The sequence below is a fragment of the Nerophis ophidion genome, linkage group LG18 (genome assembly GCF_033978795.1).
Source record: "Nerophis ophidion isolate RoL-2023_Sa linkage group LG18, RoL_Noph_v1.0, whole genome shotgun sequence".
NCBI lineage: Eukaryota > Metazoa > Chordata > Actinopteri > Syngnathiformes > Syngnathidae > Nerophis > Nerophis ophidion.
Window position 1 is genome coordinate 47,664,052 of NC_084628.1, and position 23,082 is coordinate 47,687,133.

The 23,082-nt window shown below is 39.6% G+C and overlaps 1 protein-coding gene across 1 annotated transcript in view; it reads left to right on the plus strand.

Moving 5' to 3' along the window:
• The window catches only part of grik4 (glutamate receptor, ionotropic, kainate 4), a 1,015,986-nt gene that overhangs the window by 563,273 nt on the left and 429,631 nt on the right, over positions 1-23,082 (plus strand). The window contains 1 exon segment of the mRNA XM_061878268.1: positions 8,252-8,416. Coding sequence (XP_061734252.1) covers positions 8,252-8,416 — 165 coding nt within the window.

Below are 23,082 nucleotides of genomic sequence, written 5' to 3' on the forward strand. Positions count from 1 at the left end.
TGTGTCGTTATGGCCATTTTTGGCCATAACGACATGATTTAGAACCCACGGGCCGAATGAATGATCTATGGCCCCCGCTATATTATTTGATTAGTTTTAGAACCAGCCCGCAGGCCACAGCCGCCTGCTGCTGTTTTGCATGCCCCAATACTTCATCAGTGTTGGCGCTAGGAATTTCCAAAATGGTTCCCAGGGACCCTATAAAGTCATAAAAATGGGGTCCCGCAGCAAATACAAACCCTGTTTCCATATGAGTTGGGAAATTGTGTTAGATGTAAATATAAACAGAATACAATGATTTGCAAATCCTTTTCAAGCCATATTCAGTTGAATATGCTACAAAGACAACATAGTTGGTGTTAAAACTCATAAACATTTTTTTTTTTGCAAATAATCATTAACTTTAGAATTTGATGCCAGCAACACGTGACAAAGAAGTTGGGAAAGGTGGCAACAAGTACTGATAAAGTTGAGGAATGCTCATCAGACACTTATTTGGAACATCCCACAGGTGTGCAGGCTAATTGGGAACAGGTGGGCGCCATGATTGGGTATAAAAACAGCTTCCATGAAATGTTAAGTAATTCACAACAAGGATGGGGCGAGGTACACCAATTTGTAAGCAAATTGTCGAACAATTTTAGAACAACATTTCTCAACGAGCTATTGCAAGGAATTTAGGAATTTTACCATCTACGGTCCGTAAAATCATCAAAAGGTTCAGAGAATCTAGAGAAATCACTGCACTTAGGCGATGATATTACGGACCTTTGATCCCTCAGGCGGGACTGCATCAAAAATCGACATCAGTATGTAAAGAATATCACCACATGGGATCAGGAACACTTCAAAAAAACACTGTCAGTAACTACAGTTGTTTGCTACATCTGTAAGTGGAAGTTAAAACTTTGCTATGCAAAGCAAAACCCATTTATCAACAACACCCAGAAACGGCGCTGGCTTCGCTGGGCCCGAGATCATCTAAGATGGACTGATGCAAAGTGGAAAAGTGTTCTGTGGTCTGACGAGTCCACATTTCAAATTATATTTGGAAACTGTGGACGTTGTGACCTCTGGAACAAAGAGGAAAATAACCATCCGGATTTTTATAGGCGCAAAGTTGAAAAGCCAGCATGTGTGATGGTATGGGGGTGTATTAGTGCCCAAGGCATGGGTAACTTACACATCTGTGAAGGCACCATTAATGCTGAAAGGTACATACAGGTTTTGGAGCAACATATGTTGTCATCCAAGAAACGTTATCATGGACGCCCCTGCTTATTTCAGCAAGACAATGCCAAGCCACATGTTAAAACAGCATGGTTTCGTAGTAAAAGAGTGCAGGTACTTTCCTGGCCCGCCTGCAGTCCAGACCTGTCTCCCATCGAAAATGTGTGGCGCATTATGACGCCTAAAATACGACAGCGGAGACCCCGGACTGTTGAAGGACTGAAGCTCTACATAAAACAAGAATGGGAAAGAATTCCACTTTCAAAGCTTCAACAATTAGTTTCCTCAGTTCCCAAACGTTTATTGAGTGTTGTTAAAAGAAAAGGTGATGTAACACAGTGGTGAACATGCCCTTTCCCAACTACTTTGGCACATGTTGCTTCCAGGAAATTCTAAGTTAATTATTATTGCAAAAAAATATCAAGTTTATGAGTTAGAACATCAAATATGTTGTCTTTGTAGCATATTCAACTGAATATGGGTTGAAAAGGATTTGCAAATCATTGTATTCTGTTTATATTTACATCTAACACAATTTCCCAACTCATATGGAAACGGGGCTTGTATTTGGGGGTCTCACTTTTTTGTAAGCATTTTGCAAGCAAATGATAAATTTATGCATTATCCTGTTATATTTCACATTCCATATTGTGTTTTGAAAAAAGGGTGTCATAAACTTTACTTAATTCATAAAAAAATTCAAATAGAGAAGAAAACACAAGAAAGTACAGAGCAGCACAAACACCACTGAGTTGCAGAGCACACTCCAGGCCTGAAGGGGCACCAGTGAGTGCTGAGGGCAGAACATCTCCACCTGCTTCCAACAGATTGGCTTGATTGAGTTCACCTGTTCACCTGCTCAGAGCACATGCTCCAAATGTTTGAGTCTATGTCAGTCAGCCCTTGATGACATGCTGCTAAGAGGAAGGAAGCCAGCTCCTGTGTGGACTCAGAAGACACAACTGGTGAGAAAACCAAAGGAAAGAAGCGCTTGTTTGGACTGAGGGGAATGTTTGAAGAAAATAATTTCACTGATGTTTACAAAAATTAATTAAAGGCCTACTGAAATGAGATGTTCTTATTTAAACGGGGATAGCAGGTCCATTCTATGTGTCATACTTCATCATTTCGCCATATTGCCATATTTTTGCCGAAAGGATTGAGTAGAGAACATCGCAATAAAGTTCGCCACTTTTGGTCGCTAATAAAAAAGCCTTGCCTGTACCGGAAGTAGCAGACGATGTGCGCGTGACGTCACGGGTTGTGGAGCTCCTCACATCTGAACATTGTTTACAATCATGGCCACCAGCAGCGAGAGCGATTCAGACCAATAAAGCGACAATTTCCCCATTAATTTGAGCCAGGATGAAAGATTCGTGGATGAGGAAATTTAGAGTGAAGGACTAGAGAAAACAAAAAAAAGGGGATTGCAGTAGGAGCGATTCAGATGTTATTAGACACATTTACTAGGATATCACGTTGGGAAGACTATGTCTCCCGGCTGGCCAGGGAACGCCTCGGGATCCCCCGGGAAGAGCTAGACGAAGTGGCTGGAGATAGGGAAGTCTGGGCTTCCCTGCTTAGGCTGCTGCCCCCGCGACCCGACCTCGGATAAGCGGAAGATGATGGATGGATGGATGGATGGGCTAGGATATCAATCCATCCATTTTCTACCGTTTATTCCCATTTGGGTCGCGGGGTGTGCTGGTGCCTATCTCAGCTACAATCGGGCGGAAGTATTAGGATAATTCTGGAAAATCCTGTATCCGCCTATTGTGTTGCTAGTGTTTTAGTGAGATTAAATAGTACCTGAAAGTCGGAGGGGTGTGACCACAGGTGTGTTAAACCCAGTGTCTCTGAGGGAAGTCACGCAGCTGCAGCAGGACGGAAGCTCCGCTGATGTCTCCGGCAAGAGCCGACTTATTACCACAATTTTCTCACCAAAAACTGCCGGTTGACACCAAAAACTTCACCTTGGGGAATTTTAAACAAGGAATCACTGTGTGTTTGTGTGGCTAAAGGCTGAAGCTTCGCACCTACAGCTTTCTTCTTTGATGTCTCCATTATTAATTCAACAAATTGCAAAAGATTCAGCAACACAGATGTCCAGAATACTGTGGAAATATGCGATTAAAGCAGACTACTTATAGCTTGGATCGGGCTGGAAAATAATTCATCATTCCGTGACGTTTTCAACGCGACACTTTGCGGGAAATTTAAAATTGCAATTTGGTAAACTAAAAAGGCCGTATTGGCATGTGTTGCAATGTTAATATTTCATCATTGATATACAAACTATCAGACTGCGTGGTCGCTAGTAGTGGCTTTCAGTAGGCCTTTAAGTTGACTGAAGGTCAGTGATTAAGTTTATCTTGAATTATTTAATTTCAATCATATTATTGGAAATGTTTAAGTTGATTCTTAAACCTAGTCCCTATCAGTGGAAATTAATTTTGGTTGGATTGATTTAAAAGAAAAGCAAAACATGTGTTTTGATAGATAGATAGATAGTACTTTATTGATTCCTTCAGGAGAGTTCCTTCAGGAAAATTAAAATTCCAGCAGTAGTGTACAGAGCTGAGATCAATTTAAAAAGTAAATAATGGGGGTATAAATGGAAACAAAATAGAAAAATATTACAATAAAAATGAACAATGGGAATACAAATATAACAGTAAAATAAGAATATAACAAGATAAACTGATGTATGTTTAAGAAACACCAATGTGTTCTTTTTTTAATTTTTGATTAAGGTTATCAACCTAATCTACTATTCTACAATTCAACTATTCTATTTAACTACTGACTAGTTGACTATTCATTCAGTTCATCCATTCATTTACACCAATAACCCAGTTTTTTTGATTGCTTCAAATCAAAAACCAATAAATCACAAGGAAAGAGGACTGAGTTGTCCCTTTGTTTCCATCCTGAGTCCACTTGGCCCTTTCAAGTTTTACCACGGCTTTGAAAAAAACCTGAAGAACTTGACAATGCATATGTAAATGTAATCAATCAATCAATCAATCAATGTTTATTTATATAGCCCTAAATCACAAATGTCTCAAAGGACTGCACAAACCATTACGACTACAACATCCTCGGAAGAACCTACAAAATGGCAAGGAAAACTCACACCCAGTGGGCAGGGAGAATTCACATCCAGTGGGACGCCAGTGACAATGCTGACTATGAGAAACCTTGGAGAGGACCTCAGATGTGGGCAACCCCCCCCTCTAGGGGACCGAAAGCAATGGATGTGGAGCGGGTCTAACATGATACTGTGAAAGTTCAATCCATAGTGGCTCCAACACAGCCGCGAGAGTTCAGTTCAAAGCGGATCCAAGACAGCAGCGAGAGTCCCGTCCACAGGAAACCATCCCAAGTGGAGGCGGATCAGCAGCGTAGTGATGCCCCCCCCCCCCTCTAGGGGACCGAAAGCAATGGATGTTGAGCGGGTCTAACATGATACTGTGAAAGTAATATAACATGTATATATACAGTACATAATATATACTGATTTATTATATTATATGATACAATATATAACAAAACACAATTGTTTGTAACTATTACAGTATATGTAACAGCAGCAAAAAAAAAAAAAAAATGCAGCATTAGAGTAGATCCAGTAAAAAATATAGATTATAAACAAAGAGGTTGCTAACATAGGAGAGTGAGGTCCTCTCCAAGGTTTCTCATAGTCAGCATTGTCACTGGCGTCCCACTGGATGTGAATTCTCCCTGCCCACTGGGTGTGAGTTTTCCTTGCCCTTTTGTGGGTTCTTCCGAGGATGTTGTAGTCGTAATGATTTGTGCAGCCCTTTGAGACATTTGTGATTTGGGGCTATATAAATAAACATTGATTGAATTTCAATTTGTCGCACTTTTATTATTTCATTATTTTCATCTTGCAATTTTACTTTTTATTCGAACCCTTCTATTGTATTGCTTTTGCACTATCTTGTTTAGCTCATTCATTGTTTATGTTCTTTGGGGTTTTTTTTTTGCTGTATGCTTTTTAACCTGCAAAGCACGTTGGTTCAATTTAAAAATAAAATTAAACCTGCTTTATAAATAAAGTTGCCTTGCCTGTACAGATGTCTTATCGGGTAAAAAAAAACAACTAGCTGCATGGGCAGGTATTTTCACTAGTTATTATACTGTATATATATATATATATTTTTTTTTTTTTTTTTTCTTCTGAAATGGGTTTATCTTATATTTTATAAGCTCTTTTTTGGCAGTGTGTAACTTTTTTTTCCATCATTATTTAAAGCTCTTGTGTACTTAAAAGTTCACCTAATGGAGGAGTAGTTGTTTTTTTTTCAAGATTCTACTATAACAGTTTTTTTAATCAGATATTTGCATTAAAAGGGTATAAAAAAAAGCCTTCAGGACAAGAAAAAAAAAAACGTGCACAAAATGCGCCACTGAAGGACTGGTGGTGCACTTAAAGCAGGCGTGTCCAAAGTGTGGCCCGGGGGCCATTTGTGGCCCGCAGGGAATGTTTTACCGGCCCGCAGCATATCGTTCTAAAAATACTAAAATATATATATATATTTTTTTAAACATTAAAAAGTGGAATAAAAGAGCAAATAGGTGAAATGCAACGAGAAAAAGTTGCATTGTTGACTTTAAAAACACTATTTTTTAAATGATTTCTCAACAAAATAATAATGAAAAAAAAATCAATGTTGCTAAAAATTGATTGATTTCAGGAGAAAAAGGACATAAATACAACGTACATAAAAACATGAAAAATATGCAATTCAGAAAAAAATAGTTCCATACTAATTATAAAATAATACTAATTATATTAATTACTTTATTGATTATTATAAATATACTAAACCACTTACAATATATTGTTTGAAGCTGATATAGAGATTTAAGTGTTGAATAAAAATTTTAAAAAGCATGACCTTTTTATGAGTGGGGCACTTTAGCATCCCTAAGGATTTTAATGGATTTTAATAACTGTCTTTGCTAAAAAAAAAATATAATAACAGTAAATTCTAATATATTTTGCTATGAATTATTGACCTATTTAGGGATCCAATTACTTCACAATAAATGTTTCACTTTGAAAATCGTTTTGGGAATATAATTTTGTATTTTGTTTCAAAAAATAGGGTTTCGACAAAAAGCTCGTAAAAAGTAAAACAAATAATGAAGTAGATTTAGCGATTCAAGGGTTTTATGAAAAAAATAATATACGACTTATTTTGAACCTTGTTTAAGACTGAAACCTTTCTGGGTCCTTAAGACCTAACTCAGGGGTCACCAACGCGGGCACCAGGTCGCCCGTAAGGACCAGATGAGTCGCCCGCTGGCCTGTTCTAAAAATAGCTCAAATAGCAGCACTTACCAGTGAGCTGCCTCTATTTTTTAAATTCTATTTATTTACTAGCAAGCTGGTCTCGCTTTGCTCGACATTTTTAATTCTAAGAAAGACAAAACTCAAATAGAATTTGAAAATCCAAGAAAATATTTTAAAGACTTGGTGTTCACTTGTTTAAATAAATTAATTTATTTTTTTACTTTGCTTCTTATAACTTTCAGAAACAATTTTAGAAAAAAATACAACCTAAAAATGATTTTAGGATTTTTAAACACATATACCTTTTTAACTTTAAAATTCATTCCTCTTTCCTGACAATTTAAATCAATGTTCAGGTAAATTTGTTTTTTTATTGTAAAGAATAATAAGTACATTTTAATTTAATTCTTCATTTAGGTTCTGTTTTTTCGACGAAGAACGTATTATTAAAATAAAAAAAAAAATATTCTGGCAAATCTAAAAAATCTTTTGAATCAAATTTCAATCTTATTTCAAAGTATTTTATATTTCTTTTAAAATTTTTGGTCTGGAAAATCTAGACGAAATAATGATATGTCTTTGTTAGAAATATAGCTTGGTCCAATTTATTATATATTCTAACAAATTGCAGATTGGATTTTAACCTATTTAAAACATGTCATCAAAATTCTAAAATTAATCTTAAACAGGAAAAATTATTAATGATGTTCCATAAAATATTTTTCTATTTTTCTCAAAAACATTCGAATTAGCTAGTTTTTCTTTTCTTTTTTTCGGTTGAATTTTGAATTTTAAAGAGTCGAAATTGAAGATAAACTATGTTTCAAAATTTAATTTTCTTTTTTGTTCCTGTTTTCTCCTCTTTTAAACCGTTCAATTAAGGTTTTTTTCATCATTTATTCCCTACAAAAAACATCCATCCATCCATCCATTTCTACCGCTTATTCCCTTTTGGGGTCGCGGGGGCGCTGGCGCCTATCTCAGCTACAGTCGGGTGGAAGGCGGGGTACACCCTGGACAAGTCTCCACCTCATCACAGGGCCAACACAGATAGACAGACAACATTCACACACTAGGGACCATTTAGTGTTGCCAATCAACCTATCCCCAGGTGCATGTCTTTGGAGGTGGGAGGGGCCTATCCCCAGGTGCATGTCTTTGGAGGTGGGAGGAAGCCGGAGTACCCGGAGGGAACCCACGCAAAACCTTCAGTAAAAGGAAAAAAAATGTACGACGAAATGACAGAAACACGCAGTTTTTTTATACATATAGATTTTCTTATTAAAGGTAAATTGAGCCAATTGGCTATTTCTGGCAATTTATTGAAGTGTGTATCAAACTGGTAGCCCTTGGCATTAATCAGTACCCAAGAAGTAGCTCTTGCTTTCAAAAAGGTTGGTGACCCCTGACCTAACTGGAGGGAGCCCCAACAATTTAAAAAATACAAAAAAAAGTGCATATTGTATTGGTTTTTAAAATGAAAAAAGTTCAACTTGGCCCCCGCTTGTTTTGTTTTGTGGAAAAAGTTTGGACACCCCTGACTTAAAGGGTCTCATGAGAAAACGTGTAATTCTGGCCAAGACATTCATTAAATACAAAAGCCATTCCGACCGACCGGAGGATATTGACCACTTGTCTTTGTCGCCTGCGCTCAAGGCTTTTTTTATTGGAACCCCGATGTTGTTTCTGTGTGTGCAGCTGCCATCCTTGACGACCCCATGGAGTGCAGCAGAGGAGAGCGTCTGGCCATCACGCTGGCCAAAGACAGCATCAACCGCAGCAGCAATCGCTCCACCACGGGCAAGCTGGAGGTGGACATCTTCGAGCTGCTCAGAGACAGCGAATACGAGATGGGAGAAACAAGTGAGTCGCTCAGATCAAGTATTTTATCCATTCAACACTTCAGCAACCATTATTTAAATTGCAGTTTATCTTGTGTGATAAAGAAACATACAGTGAATAGACTTCACAGTAGAGCAGGGGTCTACTGTGTTTCCCAGGCCAAGGAAGGCCAAGGACCCCCAAACTGATGGACGGATGGCGCGGGGACCCCCTAGCTACCGTATTTTTTGGACTATAAGGCGCACTTAAAATCATTTAATTTTCTCACAAACTCGACAGTTGGCCTTATAAGCCGGTGCACCCATAATACGGAATCATTTTGGTTGTGCTTACCGAACTCGAAGCTATTGTTTTTAGTACATGGTGAAATAAGTGTGACCAGGAGTCACACATAAGAGACACATGTAGACTGGAATGTGATGGCAGTCACACATAAGATATATGTGTGGACTGCAATTTGATGGCAGTCACACACAAGAGACACATGTAGACTGCAATGTGATGGCAGTCACACATAAAAGATGTGTGAAGGCTGCAATATGATGGCAGTCACACATAAGAGATACGTGTAGACTGCCACATAATGGCATTCACACATATGAGATACGTGTAGGCCGCAATATGATGGCAGTGTCGCACATAAGATATACTTGTACTGTAGACTGCAATATGATGGCAGTCACACATAAGATATATGTGTGGACTGCAATGTGATGGCAGTCACACACAAGAGACACATGTAGACTGCAATGTGATGGCAGTCAAACATAAAAGATGTGTGAAGGCTGCAATATGATGGCAGTCACACATAAGAGATTCGTATAGACTGCAATATGATGGCAGTCACACAAATACGTGTAGGCTGCCATATAATGGCATTCACACATATGAGATACGTGTAGGCCACAATATGATGGCAGTCACACATAAGATATACTTGTACGTGTAGACTGCAATATGATGGCAGTCACCCATAAGAGATTCGTATAGACTGCAATATGATAGCAGTCACACATAGATATGTGTAGACTGCCACATAATGGCATTCCCACATATGAGATACGTGTAGGCCGCAATATGATGGCAGTGTCGCACATAAGATATACTTGTACTGTAGACTGCAATATGATGTCAGTCACATGTAAGAAATATGCGTAGACTGCAATATGACGGCAGTCAAACATAAGAGATGCGTTTAGACTGCAATATGATGGCAGTCACACATAAGAGATACGTGTAGACTGCCACATAATGGCATTCACACATATGAGATACGTGTAGGCCGCAATATGATGGCAGTGTCGCACATAAGATATACTTGTACTGTAGACTGCAATATGATGGCAGTCACATGTAAGAAATATGCGTAGACTGCAATATGACGGCAGTCAAACATAAGAGATGCGTTTAGACTGCAATATGATGGCAGTCACACATAAGAGATACGTGTAGACTGCCATATGATGGCATTCACACATATGAGATACGTGTGGGCCGCAATATGATGGCAGTGTCGCACATAAGATATACTTTTTACTGTAGACTGCAATATGATGGCAGTCACATGTAAGAAATATGTGTAGACTGCAATATGACGGCAGTCAAACATAAGAGTTGCGTTTAGACTGCAATATGATGGCATTCCCACATATGAGATACGTGTAGACTGCCATATGACGGCAGTGTCGCACATAAGATATACTTGTACTGTAGACTTCAATATGATGGCAGTCACATGTAAGAAATATGTGTAGACTGCAATATGATGGCAGTCACATGTAAGAAATATGTGTAGACTGCAATATGACGGCAGTCAAACATAAGAGATGCGTTTAGACTGCAATATGATGGCATTCACACATATGAGATACGCGTAGGCCGCAATATGATGGCAGTCACATGTAAGAGATACCTGTAGACTGCAATATGATGGCAGTGTTGCACATAAGATATACTTGTACTGTAGACTGCAATTTGATGGCAGTCACACATAAGAGATACGTGTAGACTGCAATTTGATGGCAGTCACACATAAGAGATACGTGTAGACTGCAATATGATGGCAGTCACACATAAGAAATATGCGTTGACTGCAATATGATGGCAGTCACACATAATAAATATGCATAGACTACAATATGATGGCAGTCACACATGATAAATATGCATAGACTGCAATATGATGGCAGTCACACATAAGAGATACGTGTAGACTGCAATATGACGGCAGTCAAACATAAGAGATGCGTTTAGACTGCAATGTGATGGCAGTCACACATAAGAAATATGCGTTAACTGCAATATGATGGCAGTCACACATAATAAATATGCATAGACTACAATATGATGGCAGTCACACATGATAAATATGCATGGACTGCAATATGATGGCAGTCACACATAAGAGATACGTGTAGACTGCTATATGCCTCAAGTAGTGAATTTGAAGTGAATTATATTTATATAGTGCTTTTCTCTAGTGACTCAAAGCACTTTTACACATGGTAAAACAAGTAAACACCAACATGTTATATGTTTCATTGAAAATATCGAACATTGCACATGGTGCTGAAAAATCTATCAGATCGTTTTAGTAGGACTTTGGTAAGCTATGAAGCCGCGCCGCTCGATGGATAAAACTAGTATTATTATGGTGTGTGCATAAGGTAAGACATATTATCTGGCGTTTTGTTTTGCAATATTATGCAAAAATAACTTTTCTTGGTTTTGGGTTTTGTAATATTGTCCTTTAAAATAATATAATAGGATGCTTGCTGGATTTTGAGTTGAGATACCATATGCATACAAACCTATTCTACTGTATATGAAGTGGGGCTGCGGGTCATAAGGTTGCATAAACTGTTCAAATTGTTATAAATAATGTGCATACTGCTTAGCCAAAGTCTTTGTTGCCTCAACCTTATGCGAGGCCCTGGGACTGAGAGGTTTTGGAACGCAACATTCGTTGAAGAGCATACACAAACTTAATAACTTTCCAGCCTTATGGCTTTAGGTCGTAAAAATATATTACAAAAACAAAAAAGTATGTGCATTCAAAGTATTTTAACAGCGTAACAAATCTGTCTGGAGCCACATTAAATTAAAAGACGTATTTTAGTGTTGTAATGAAGGCAACACATGACGTACAGTGGGTCAAAAAAGTATTTAGTCAGCCAGCGATTGTGCAAGTTCTCCCACTTCAAATGATGACAGAGGTCTGTAATTTTCATCATAGGTACACTTCAACTGTGAGAGACAGAATGTGAAAAAAAATCCAGGAATTCACATTTTAGGAATTTTAAAGAATTTATTTGTAAATTATGGTGGAAAATAAGTATTTGGTCAACCATTGATGGAAGGAGGTTTTGGCTCCAAATCTCACGATACATGGCCCCATTCATTCTTTCCTTAACACGGATCAATCGTCCTGTCCCCTTAGCAGAAAAACAGCCCCAAAGCATGATGTTTCCACCCCCATGCTTCACAGTAGGTGTGGTGTTCTTGGGATGCAACTCAGTATTCTTCTTCCTCCAAACACGACAAGTTGAGTTTATACCAAAATGGATACATGGATGATACAGCAGAGGATTGGGAGAATGTCATGTGGTCAGATGAAACCAAAATAGAACTTTTTGGTATAAACTCAACTGGTGGTGTTTGGAGGAAGAAGAATACTGAGTTGCATCCCAAGAACACCATACCTACTGTGAAGCATGGGGGTGGAAACATCATGCTTTGGGGCTGTTTTTCTGGAAAGAATGAATGGGGCCATGTATCGTGAGATTTGGAGCCAAAACCTCCTTCCATCAGTGAGAGCTTATTTACTCATTTTCCACCATAATTTACAAATAAATTATTTTAAATTCTAACAATGTGAATTCCTGGATTTTTTTTTTCTCTCACAGTTGAAGTGTACCTATGATGAAAATGACAGACCTCTGTCATCATTTGAAGTGGGAGAACTTGCACAATCGCTGGCTGACTAAATACTTTTTTGCCCCAGTCTATGTGCGCCAATCACTCTATCACAAAAAATAAGAGTTGTGGAAATGATTGACAACTCAAGACAGCCATGACATTATGTTCTTTACAAGTGGATGCAAATGTTTGACCACGACTCTATCTTACACCAAAACTATCTGAAATCAAAAGCATCTGACTTGTAGTCGCTGTAATGTGCTATGACTGCCTGCGTGTGGATGGATGTTCTACATAGTCCATTTCTACCTTCACTGACAGAGCTTCAAAGGCACCGTTAATAGAAACACGTGCTTTACTTGCTACTTTAAAATGATTAATTTAGCTTAACATCCTGAGAACCTTCCTAAATGTTTTGTACATCTTGTCGACTCAAGTTTTTTTTTGGACAAAGCGGGTTGGTGTGCTTAGATTGTCTGTTGCACACTCTGCAAATGTGTTGTGTGTCACAGTGGATGCAATTAGAGAGAGGAAATTGGATTAGGGATGGATGAGCGGCCACAGTTAGATGGGAAATATCACAAGGGGAGCGCTACCTGATCTAAAAGAGTCTCATGCACCCTCCCCAACCACGTTTGACTTGTGTATTTATGTCTTAAATCAGGGGTCGGCAGAGGTGGGTAGAGTAGCCAGAAATTGTACTCAAGTAAGAGTACTGTTACTTTAGAGATGTATTACTCAAGTAAAAGTAGGGAGTAGTCACCCAAATATTTACTTGAGTAAAAGTTAAAAGTATGTTGTGAAAAAACTACTCAAGTAATGAGTAACTGATGAGTAACCTGATTACGGCAACAAATAATGCACAAAAACATAAAAATAGCAATGAACAAATTCAGAGGCAGGAATATCTCTTAAGCAACTAAAACCATCAATCAATCAATCAATCAATGTTTATTTATATAGCCCCAAATCACAAATGTCTCAAAGGGCTGCACAAATCATTACGACTACAACATCCTCGGAAGAACCCACAAAAGGGCAAGGAAAACTCACACCCAGTGGGCAGGGAGAATTCACATCCAGTGGGACGCCAGTGACAATGCTGACTATGAGAAACCTTGGAGAGGACCTCAGATGTGGGCAAACACCCCCCCCCCCTCCCCCCCTCTAGGGGACCGAAAGCAATGGATGTGGAGCGGGTCTAACATGATACTGTGAAAGTTCAATCCATAGTGGCTCCAACACAACCGCGAGAGTTCAGTTCGAAGCGGATCCAAGACAGCAGCGAGAGTCCCGTCCACAGGAAACCATCTCAAGCGGAGGCGGATCAGCAGCGTAGAGATGTCCCCAACCGATACACAGGCGAGCGGTCCATCCTGGGTCCCGACGAGTGGTCCATCCTGGGTCTCGACTCTGGACAGCCAGTACTTCATCCATGGTCATCGGACCGGACCCCCTCCACAAGGGAGAGGGGGACATAGGAGAAAGAAAAGAAGCGGCAGATCAACTGGTCTAAAAAGGGAGTCTATTTAAAGGCTAGAGTATACAGATGAGTTTTAAGGTGAGACTTAAATGCTTCTACTGAGGTAGCATCTCGAACTGTTACCGGGAGGGCATTCCAGAGTACTGGAGCCCGAACGGAAAACACTCTATAACCCGCAGACTTTTTTTGGGCTCTAGGAATCACTAATAAGCCGGAGTCCTTTGAACGCAGATTTCTTGCCGGGACATATGGTACAATACAATCGGCAAGATAGGATGGAGCTAGACCGTGTAGTATTTTATACGTAAGTAGTAAAACCTTAAAGTCACATCTTAAGTGCACAGGAAGCCAGCGCAGGTGAGCCAGTATAGGTATATATGTATGTATATATGTATATAAAGGTATATACAGTATAGGTATATATGTATGTATATATGTATATAAAGGTATATACAGTATAGGTATATATGTATGTATATATGTATATAAAGGTATATACAGTATAGGTATATATGTATGTATATATGTATATAAAGGTATATACAGTACAGGCGTAATGTGATCAAACTTTCTTGTTCTTGTCAAAAGTCTAGCAGCCGCATTTTGTACCAACTGTAATCTTTTAATGCTAGACATGGGGAGACCCGAAAATAATACGTTACAGTAATCGAGACGAGACGTAACAAACGCATGGATAATGATCTCGGCGTCTTTAGTGGACAAAATGGAGCGAATTTTAGCGATATTACGGAGATGAAAGAAGGCCGTTCTAGTAACGCTTTTAATGTGTGACTCAAAGGAGAGAGCTGGGTCGAAGATAATACCCAGATTTTTTACCGAGTCGCCTTGTTTTAGTATTTGGTTGTCAAATGTTAAAGTTGTATTATTAAATAGAGGTCGGTGTCTAGCAGGACCGATAATCAGCATTTCCGTTTTTTTGGCGTTGAGTTGCAAGAAGTTAGCGGACATCCATTGTTTAATTTCATTAAGACACGCCTCCAGCTGACTACAATCCGGCGTGTTGGTCAGCTTTAGGGGCATGTAGAGTTGGGTGTCATCAGCATAACAGTGAAAGCTAATACCGTATTTGCGTATGATGTCACCTAGCGGCAGCATGTAGATGCTGAAGAGTGCAGGGCCAAGGACCGAACCCTGGGGAACTCCACACGTTACCTTAACATAGTCCGAGGTCACATTGTTATGGGAGACACACTGCATCCTATCAGTAAGATAAGAGTTAAACCAAGACAGGGCTAAGTCTGACATACCGATTCGTGTTTTGATACGTTCTAATAAAATATTATGATCGACAGTATCGAAAGCAGCGCTCAGATCGAGGAACAGCAACATAGATGACGCATCAGAATCCAATAATATAAAACAATAATATATATTAAATAATAGTACATTAAAATAAAAAAAGGCAAATTGAGCCACAATAACTTAACAGCACCATAGGCTCAGTAGGCATTCATTGATTTGATTGATTGATTGAAACTTGTATTAGTAGATTGCACAGTACAGTACATATTCTGTACAATTAACCACTAAATGGTAACACCCCAATAAGTTTTTCAACGTTAATCAATTACTTAATAAATGACCGAGTCGAGGTGATCTACCTCATATATACATACACACACATGTCATGTATATTATGTCCAGGGTCTACCCTGCCTTCTGCCCGATTGTAGCTGAGATAGGTGCCAGCGCCCCCCGTGACCTCAAAAGGGAATAAGCGGTAGGAAATGGATATATATATATATAAATATATATATATATATATATATATATATATATATATATATATATATATATATATATATATAAAAATACAGTATATAATTTATATTTATTTATTTTGCCGTTTTTGTTGACATGTTGAAGGTGTTTTAATGAATATACATGCATGTTTAACATATAGATTCCTATCTTTCATGAAGACAAGAATATAAGTTGGTGTATTACCTGATTCTGATGACTTGCATTGATTGGAATCAGACAGTAAAGTGCTGATAACTTCCACGTTTTCAAATGGAGGAGAAAAAAAGTTCCTCCTTCCTGTCTAATACCACATGAAAGTCGTTGGTTTTTGGCATCTTATTTGTCCAGCTTCCATATTCGTTTTTATACACTTTACAAGAAATACATTGGCGGCAAACTCCGTAGCTCGCTAGCTTGTTTGCGCTGGCTTTCGAAGACTCTTATTTTGTTAGCGGCACTTTTATTGTGAAGACAGGAAGTGTGCGATCAGCCTTTAGGCTTTTGACGGGAAGTACGGTTGAAATAAAAAGTGTCTTTTTTCCTTTACACTTTTGATTGATTGATTGAAACTTGTATTATTAGATTGCACAGTACAGTACATATTCTGCACAATTGACCACTAAATGGTAACACCCCAATAAGTTGTTCAACTTTTTTAAGTCAAATTCGACGTGTGACGGTCATGTGACCACCTGGCTCTGTTTGATTGGTCCAACGTCACCAGTGACTGCATTTGATTGGTGAAACGCAGGCATGCGTAGATCCTACTTTGAAAAAACAAAACAAACATTAATAGATTGATTAAAAAAAAAAAAAGTAGCGAGTAACGATCTGAATGTACATGAATGGAGCGGAGTAAAAGTAGCGTTTCTTCTCTATAAATATACTTAAGTAAAATTATGTTGCATAAAAACTACTCTTAGAAGTACAATATATCCCAAAAGTTACTCAAGTAGATGTAACGGAGTAAATGTAGCGCGTTACTACCCACCTCTGAGGGGTCGGCAACCCAAAATGTTGAAAGTGCCACATTGGAACAAAAATCCAAAAACAAATCTGTCTGGAGCCGCAAAAAATGAAAAGCCATATTACATACAGATAGTGTTTCATGATATAAATTGAATTATGAGAACTTAAATGAAACTCAATGAGCTCAAATATAGCCACAAATGAGGCATAGTGATGCGATATGTACATACAGCTAGCCTAAATAGCATGTTAGCATCAATTAGCTTACAGTCTGATTAGCACTCCACACAAGTCAATAACATCAACAAAACTCACCTTTGTGCATTCATTTACAATGTTATAAGTTTGGTGGACAAAATGAAACAGAAAAAGAAGTGGCATAAATCCCGTCGGAGAAAGTCACGCATGTAAACAAACTAGGGTGAGTTCAAGGACCGCCAAAATTAGTTGGACAAAACGGCGCTCGCCAAATAATCGAATCAGTGAATCATGTTTTGTCGCGTTTAAAGCGCATCGTGGATGCGCGTTGAGTCACCCCAAGATGCAAATGGACCAAACAGGCAGGAATTGCAGGTAGGATCTTGGTTTAATACAAAAATAAAAGAACACTGGTGCAAAACTGACAAAAGAAAAGGCGTGCTGAACGCATGGGAAGCTAACGCTAAGCTTAGCATGGAGTCCAAGTGTCCAAGATGAGCGTGCCGAGGACACGAGAAGCTAAGGCAAATCTTAACACAAGTAAAGATATAGGAGGACTACCAACGTGAGTTTTGCATACGGCAAACAAACAAACCAGACAGAACTGAGGTCGAAGGCAGGCTTAAATACTAACGCAATAATCAAAACAAGGGTGCGCATCAGAAACAAGAGCAGGTGGAACAAATCAGAAACCATGGAGAAAAGGTAAATAAGTGCAAAAACTAAGAACAGGAAGAGTCCCAAACGATCGACAAAACACAAAACGACTCAAAAACCAAAACATGTGTGCTTTTTTAATTTTTTTTTTATTTTTTTGTATTTTTTCTTTGTCATGAAAAAGGGAGGTTTTTTGGGGTTGGTGCACTAATTGTTTCTTGTGTTTTTTATGTTGATTTATTTAAAAAAATATAATTAAAAATATAAGTTTAAAAAAAATAAATCAAAAACTAAAAATTAATAAAGACTTCTTCTTCTTATAATCGAGATCTACAGACTTAAGCGTTAAAAGTAAAAAAATATAAATAAATTATTGACCTATTTATGGTCCTAATTACTTCACGTCAAATATTACACTTTGAAATGTTTTGGGGGAAAACGTTGCATAGTTTGTGTGTTTGCCATATAAATAAGGATTTTGACATAAAGGCCATAAACATAAAAAAATAAATTTCAAAAAATGTTATAACGTCAGACAGACCTGAAGTTGATCTCGAGATTCAAGCGTAAAATGAAAACCACATTTTTTTAAAACTTATTTCTAACATTTTTATGACTAAGACCCTTCCGGAGACCGGGGCCCAAACTTGAGGAAAGCCATAGGGCAGGGGTAGGGAACCTGTGGCTCTAGAGCCAGATGTGGCTCTTTTGATGACTACATATGGCTCTCAGATAATTATATTTATATAGCGCTTTTCTCTAGTGACTCAAAGCGCTTTACAAAGTGACACCCAATATCTAAGTTACATTTAAACCAGTGTGGGTGGCACTGGGGGCAGTGTGTAAAGTGTCTTGCCAAAGGACACAACGGCAGTGACTAGGATGGTGGAAGCGGGAATCAAACCTGGAACCCTCAGGTTGCTAGCACGGCCACTCTCCTCACCGAGCTATGCCGAGTAACCGTGTAATACTCTTCCATATCAGTAGGTGGCAGTCGGTAGCTAATTGCTTTGTAGATGTGGGAAACAGCGGGAGGCAGTGTGCAGGTAAAAAGGTGTCTAATGCTTAAACCAGGGGTAGGGAACCTATGGCTCTAGAGCCAGATGACTGCATCTGGCTCTCGGATAAATCTTAGCTGACATTGCTTAACACGATAAGTAATGAATAATTCCGCTGGTAATCACAGTTTCAAAAATAACCTTCAAATTATAGAACATTCTCATGCATTTTAATCCAACCATCCGTTTTCTACCGCACCTGTTCAAGATGTCGCATTAATGGTAAGAAGTATTATATATATTATTGGTTAAATATAATACAATATATACCTTGATGGTGCAGAAAAAAGGCCATCTATTTTTTTAACCGATTTCCGAACTCTAAATGGGTGAATTTTGGCGAATTAAACGCCTTTCTGTTTATCGCGCTGGAAGCAATGACGTCAGAATGTGACGTCGCCGAGGTAACACAGCCACCATTTTCATTTTCAACACATTACAAACACCGGGTCTCAGCTCTGTTGTTTTCCGTTTTTTGGAACCTTGGAGACATCATGCCTTGTCGGTGTGTTGTCGGAGGGTGTAACAACACTAACAGGGAGGGATTCAAGTTGCACCACTGGCCCCAAGATGCCAAAGTGTCTGCCGCCAGACCCCCATTGAATGTACCAGAGTGTCTCCACATTTGACCGGCGATGCTAAGACAGACATGGCACAGAGATGTATGGATAACCTGCAGATGCATTTGCAACCATTAAGTCAACAAAATCACAAAGGTGAGTTTTGTTGATGTTGACTGCCAGCTAATCGATGCTAACATGCTACGCTAATCGATGCTAACATGCTATTTACCGGCGGTGCTAAAGCAGACATGGCACAGAGATGCATGGATAACCTGTAGATGCATTTGCAACTATATTACGTTTCCTTCCACCCACATTTAATGTGAAACAAACACTTACCAATCGACGGATTTAAGTTGCTCCAGTGTCAAAAGATGCGAAAGTCCTGATCATTTGGTCCGCACATTTTACCGGCGATGCTAACGCAGCTATTCGGCCATGCTATGGCTATGAATAGCGTCAATAGCTTCAGTTTCTTCTTCAATACTTTCATACTCCAACCATCTGTTTCAATACATGTGTAATCTGTTGAATCGCTTAAGTCGCTGAAATCCGAGTTTGAATCCGAGCTAATGTCGCTATATCTTGCTGTGCTATTCCCATTGTTTGTTTACATTGGCAGCACTGTGTGACGTCACAGGGAAATGGCCAGTGGCATCGCAAATAGCGAAAATAAGGCACTTTAAAGCTTTATTTAGGGATATTCCGAGACTGGTAAAATTTTGAAAAAAAATTCAAAAAATACAACAAGCCACTGGGAACTGATTTTTATTGTTTTTAACCCTTTTGATTTTGTGATAATGTTCCCCTTTAATCTTTAGAATAACAATGTTGTTAAAAAGAATAAGAGACTTATTCTACTCTACAAATGTTGGTCATACTTAAAAATGCACAAATTTAGTTGGATTCAGTGTTGAAAAATGTTATGTGGCTCTTACGGAAATACATTTTGAAACATTTGGCTTTCATGGCTCTCTCAGCCAAAAAAGGTTCCCGACCCCTGCCATAGAAGTAAAAAACTAATCTTGTATTGCTTTTAAAAAAGGCCCCCGCATACTTGGATTTTTCAGTCTGCAAGCCCTCAGTGGAAAAAGTTTGGACACCCTTGTCCTACAGAAACTATATTAAAACAAAACATTTTTTTTTTCATCTTTTTCCATTTTCGCACATATCTGAAAGAGGTCCAGGGAGCCACTAGGGCGGCGCTAAATTTGCTAGTTGCTGATCACCCCCTGCAACCCCCCCCCGCTCTAGTCCAACTCATTACAACCAACTAAACATTTCAAGCTTTCAATAACTGATCTATTGATCAACGGGAAGTCAATGTCGAGCGTGAAGAAAGGGACTCCGCCCTCACCCGGTGGCTGTCCATCCATCCATCCATCCATCCATCCATCTTCTTCCGCTTATCCGAGGTCGGGTCGCGGGGGCAGCAGCCTAAGCAGGGAAGCCCAGACTTCCCTCTCCCCAGCCACTTCGTCTAGCTCTTCCCGGGGGATCCCGAGGCGTTCCCAGGCCTGCCGGGAGACATAGTCTTCCCAACGTGTCCTGGGTCTTCCCCGTGGCCTCCTACCGGTTGGACGTGCCCTAAACACCTCCCTAGGGAGGCGTTCGGGTGGCATCCTGACCAGATGTCCGAACCACCTCATCTGGCTCCTCTCCCGGATGACAGAGCTTCTCACCCTATCTCTAAGGGAGAGACCCAAACTCATTTGGGCCGCTTGTACCCGTGATCTTATCCTTTCGCTCATGACCATAGGTGAGGATGGGAACATAGATCGACCGGTAAATTGAGAGCTTTGCCTTCCGGCTCAGCTCCTTCTTCACCACAACGGATCAGTACAATGTCCGCATTACTGAAGACGCCGCACCGATCCGCCTGTCGATCTCACCATCCACTCTTCCCTCACTTGTGAACAAGACTCCTAGGTACTTGAACTCCTCCACTTGGTGTCTTTTATCGTAATTAGTTCAGCGTGGTGATGGACATTCCAAAGGACGACTTTAATCAAGTGGACATGCATGGAGACACCTTGAATGGGAAATGTCTGTGCATGTTGCATCGCAGTCACATCCCTAATCTGCTGAAGCCATGAAAACAGGCGGGGTAGAGAAAGGGTGCGCATGGCCATTTGTTGCAAGTGTGCAAGACTCTGCAGTCCTCAGGGGTGACTAAGGGATTACTTATTAATCATTCGATTCACTGCCTTTGGATGCACTACACAGGCCTGGTTGATGCTCCACGCCGGCACCGGAAACCACCGTCATATTACGCACACAAACACAGGTTGACACGCGCATTTTCTTTTTTGTGTCCGTCTTGCATGATTGGTGATAGTTTAATTGGAAACCAGGGATTTTTTTAAAGCCAGCAGGACATGTCTGGTTTCCGGTGTAGGGGATTAAAGTATATGGGCTGTGTAGGCAAGTAAAAATCACATTCACTGTGTTCTTTTTTTTTTTTTTTGCATTTATCCTCAAGGGCAAAGCAAATAAAGTCCGTGCATGCAGCGTGAAAGTTGTTGAGGAATTGTGGCAAATTAACCTGCAAAAATGTTATCACTGTTGTCAGGTGCGAACACTGATGACATTTATTAAACAAGACCAAAGGCAAAGAATCAAACAGAGGCAGAATTAAATTTGGACTCCGATCTGAGGAGAGACATGGCCACTGTACTCCCCGTACAGTCCTGCACCACGCTCTGCCCAAAGATTGTACTCCTTCTTTATTTGACTTTCTCCCCCCCGCCTGCCCAACTGCTGCTTCCTGAAGGAAGTGGATCGTAAACAGCGTAGCCTTCGGTTACCGAACAGTTCGAAGAGAGTTTGTCAAATAGTTCAGAAAGAGTCCCATAAAATAGTTCAAAGAGAGTCCCATGGTGGAGCGGTTTAGCTCGGTTGGTAGAGTGGCCGTGCCAGCAACTTGTGGGTTGCAGGTTCGATTCCCGCTTCCGCCATCCTAGTCACTGCCGTTGTGTCCTTGGGCAAGACACTTTACCCACCTGCTCCCAGTGCCACCCACACTGGTTTAAATGTAACTTAGATATTGGGTTTCACTATGTAAAGCGCTTTGAGTCACCAGAGAAAAAGCGCTATATAAATATAATTCACAATTCACTTCAATAGTTCAAAGAGAGTTCCACAAAATAGTTCAAAAAGAGTTTGTAAAATATTTCAAAAAGAGTTCCTCTGGAAGTTGGGCAGATCCTGCCATTTGTCCGCTTTGTAGTCCCTGTGGAGTTTTACGAGCATTCTTCTTGGTAGATTTCAGCCTTTTGCCTTCTTGTCAGGAACATAATGTAATACAAAGTTTTTTGTAGTAATTTAGAAACAACTATTCTCACAACTTTCCAATCTGCTGGGTCAAAAGTATACATACAGCAATGTTAATATTTGCTTTCATGTCCCTTGGCAAGTTTCACTGCAATAAGGCGCTTTTGCTTCTGCTTGAATTTTTGACCACTCCTCTTGACAAACGTCAAATGTGTTGGTTTTCTGACATTGACTTGTTTCCTCAGCATTGTCCACACATTGAAGTCAGGACTTTGGGAAGACCGTTCTAAAAACCTTAACTCTAGCCTGATTTAACCATTCCTTTGCCCCTTTTGACGTGTGTTGGGGATCATTGTTCTGTTGGAACACTCGACAGTGCTCAAAACCCAACCTCTGGGCTGATGATTTTAGGTTGTCCTGAAGAATTTGGAGGTAATCCTCCTTTTTCATTGTCCCATTTACTCTCTGTAATGCACCAGTTCCATTGGCAGCAAAACAGGCCCAGAGCATAATACTACCACCACCATGCTTGACGGTAGGTGTGGTGTTCCTGGGATTAAAGGCCTCATATTTTTTCCTCCAAACATATTGCTGGGTATTTTTGTTTCATCTGACCACAAAACTTTCTTCCAGAAGGTGTTAGCTTTGTCCATGTGATGTCAGATGAAACTTGCCAAGGGACATGTAAGCAAATATTAACATTGCTGTATTTATACTTTTGACCTAGCAGATTTGCTCACATTTTCAGTAGACCCATAATAAATTCATAAAAGAACCAAACGTCATTGTTTTTTGTGACCAAAA